At 45.0% G+C, this 1,391-nt stretch overlaps 1 protein-coding gene across 1 annotated transcript in view; it reads left to right on the forward strand.

Moving 5' to 3' along the window:
* The window catches only part of T265_03626 (hypothetical protein), a gene marked incomplete at both ends in the record, with an annotated part of 41,911 nt that overhangs the window by 8,817 nt on the left and 31,703 nt on the right, over positions 1 to 1,391 (forward strand). Inside the window, one exon of the mRNA XM_009168161.1 lies at positions 913 to 1,172. Within this exon, the coding sequence (XP_009166425.1) occupies positions 913 to 1,172 (260 nt within the window). The remainder of the gene's footprint in view (positions 1 to 912; positions 1,173 to 1,391) is intronic.

A 1,391-nucleotide genomic window follows, 5' to 3' on the forward strand; every position in this document is an offset into this window, starting at 1 on the left:
GAGCCCGCGTTCTGGACATCTGTGACCTGCCATCGAAATCCCATCATTGCAAAACTGGACATTTTTTCTTGTTTTGTGCATACTGCTTTTCATATTTGTTGAGTCATTAGTATCAGCCATGGATGTCGACTGTTGTTGTGTCAAGTTACGGCCTAGGTGTCTAATTTAATCAGAAAAAGCCTTATTCTAGATAAGTGTATTATGAGGAAAATTACCCCGGTCGTCTAGAGGAGACAACTTTCCAGGACTGATTCCCAGTTAGCGACGATGTTACAGACAATTCACGGACGCCAATAACGACAAATGTAGGAGAGGACCTTAGGGAGCGCCTTCTGAGATAGAATCTCAGAGCGTTTCCCATCTCCTTCAACCATACTGGCTAGGAGTCCCTCAAACATACCCGTTTGCTCCAAATTGGTCAGAATGCCTGTATGGGTCGTTGGTGGCACACGCGTATATGACCCAGTTTGGCACAAAAGCAATCGCTTGCCAGTTAAAAAGTAAGCTCTCCTTATGTAGACCATTTACGGCGATATCGTTTCCGCTTGTCTCTTAGACCCAAATTATGTAGAAGCACTTTTCTGGNTGTCTCTTAAACCCAAATTATGTAGAAGCACTTTTCTGGTTAAACCTCTGGAAATGGAATTGAGCTGTATCACTCATAGCCCTTGGCACTAAATATAACAAGCGGATAACTGAGCCATGTTCTCTGACTTGTCCGTGATCATCGTTGGTTTATTTGCGAACCAACGGAAGGCTCAAATATAGCACTGTAAAGCTCGACATTAAAGTGGATCATCTCGACCGATATCCTCCGTAGAAAGCTCTTACCTAAAAGGGTAGATAACAAAGGTGCACTCCATTGAGATATTAGAGGTCTAATTCTTGGTTTACATTTTCGTTTCTAAACAGTGCCGGCTTATCTGGATCCACCGAAAATCATTCCAGTCGGACCGGTCGATACCACAACGGTATTGACTGCCGCTCAGAAACAGAACAATCAGAGGACGAATATCGTCGAGGACAAACCACGTTTGATCGGAACGGGGACCCTTGAGGATCCGATAGACCTAACTGGTCGAGTGCCAAACTCAGTCACCGAACTGATCATTCAGTCTCAATCCACTTGTGCGTCAGTGAAACATGACTTACAGTGGAGATGCGAAAATTCAGTAAGCTCCATCACCGCAGTGCACTTCCTTGATGTCGCTTTGTCCCGTCTCAATTCACACACACCTTAAAGGTTCCAATGTTCTACGCTCTTTTTTGCACTGAAAATATCATGCGCTTTGTCTTTATCTTTGAGGCTTGGCCTGTGAACTACTCCCAATCCAAACAGTCACACCTCGCCTACGGGCCTGGCCTCGAGATAACTCAGGGGATGAGGCACA

The sequence above is a fragment of the Opisthorchis viverrini genome, assembly GCF_000715545.1.
Source record: "Opisthorchis viverrini unplaced genomic scaffold opera_v5_55, whole genome shotgun sequence".
Classification (NCBI taxonomy): domain Eukaryota; kingdom Metazoa; phylum Platyhelminthes; class Trematoda; order Opisthorchiida; family Opisthorchiidae; genus Opisthorchis; species Opisthorchis viverrini.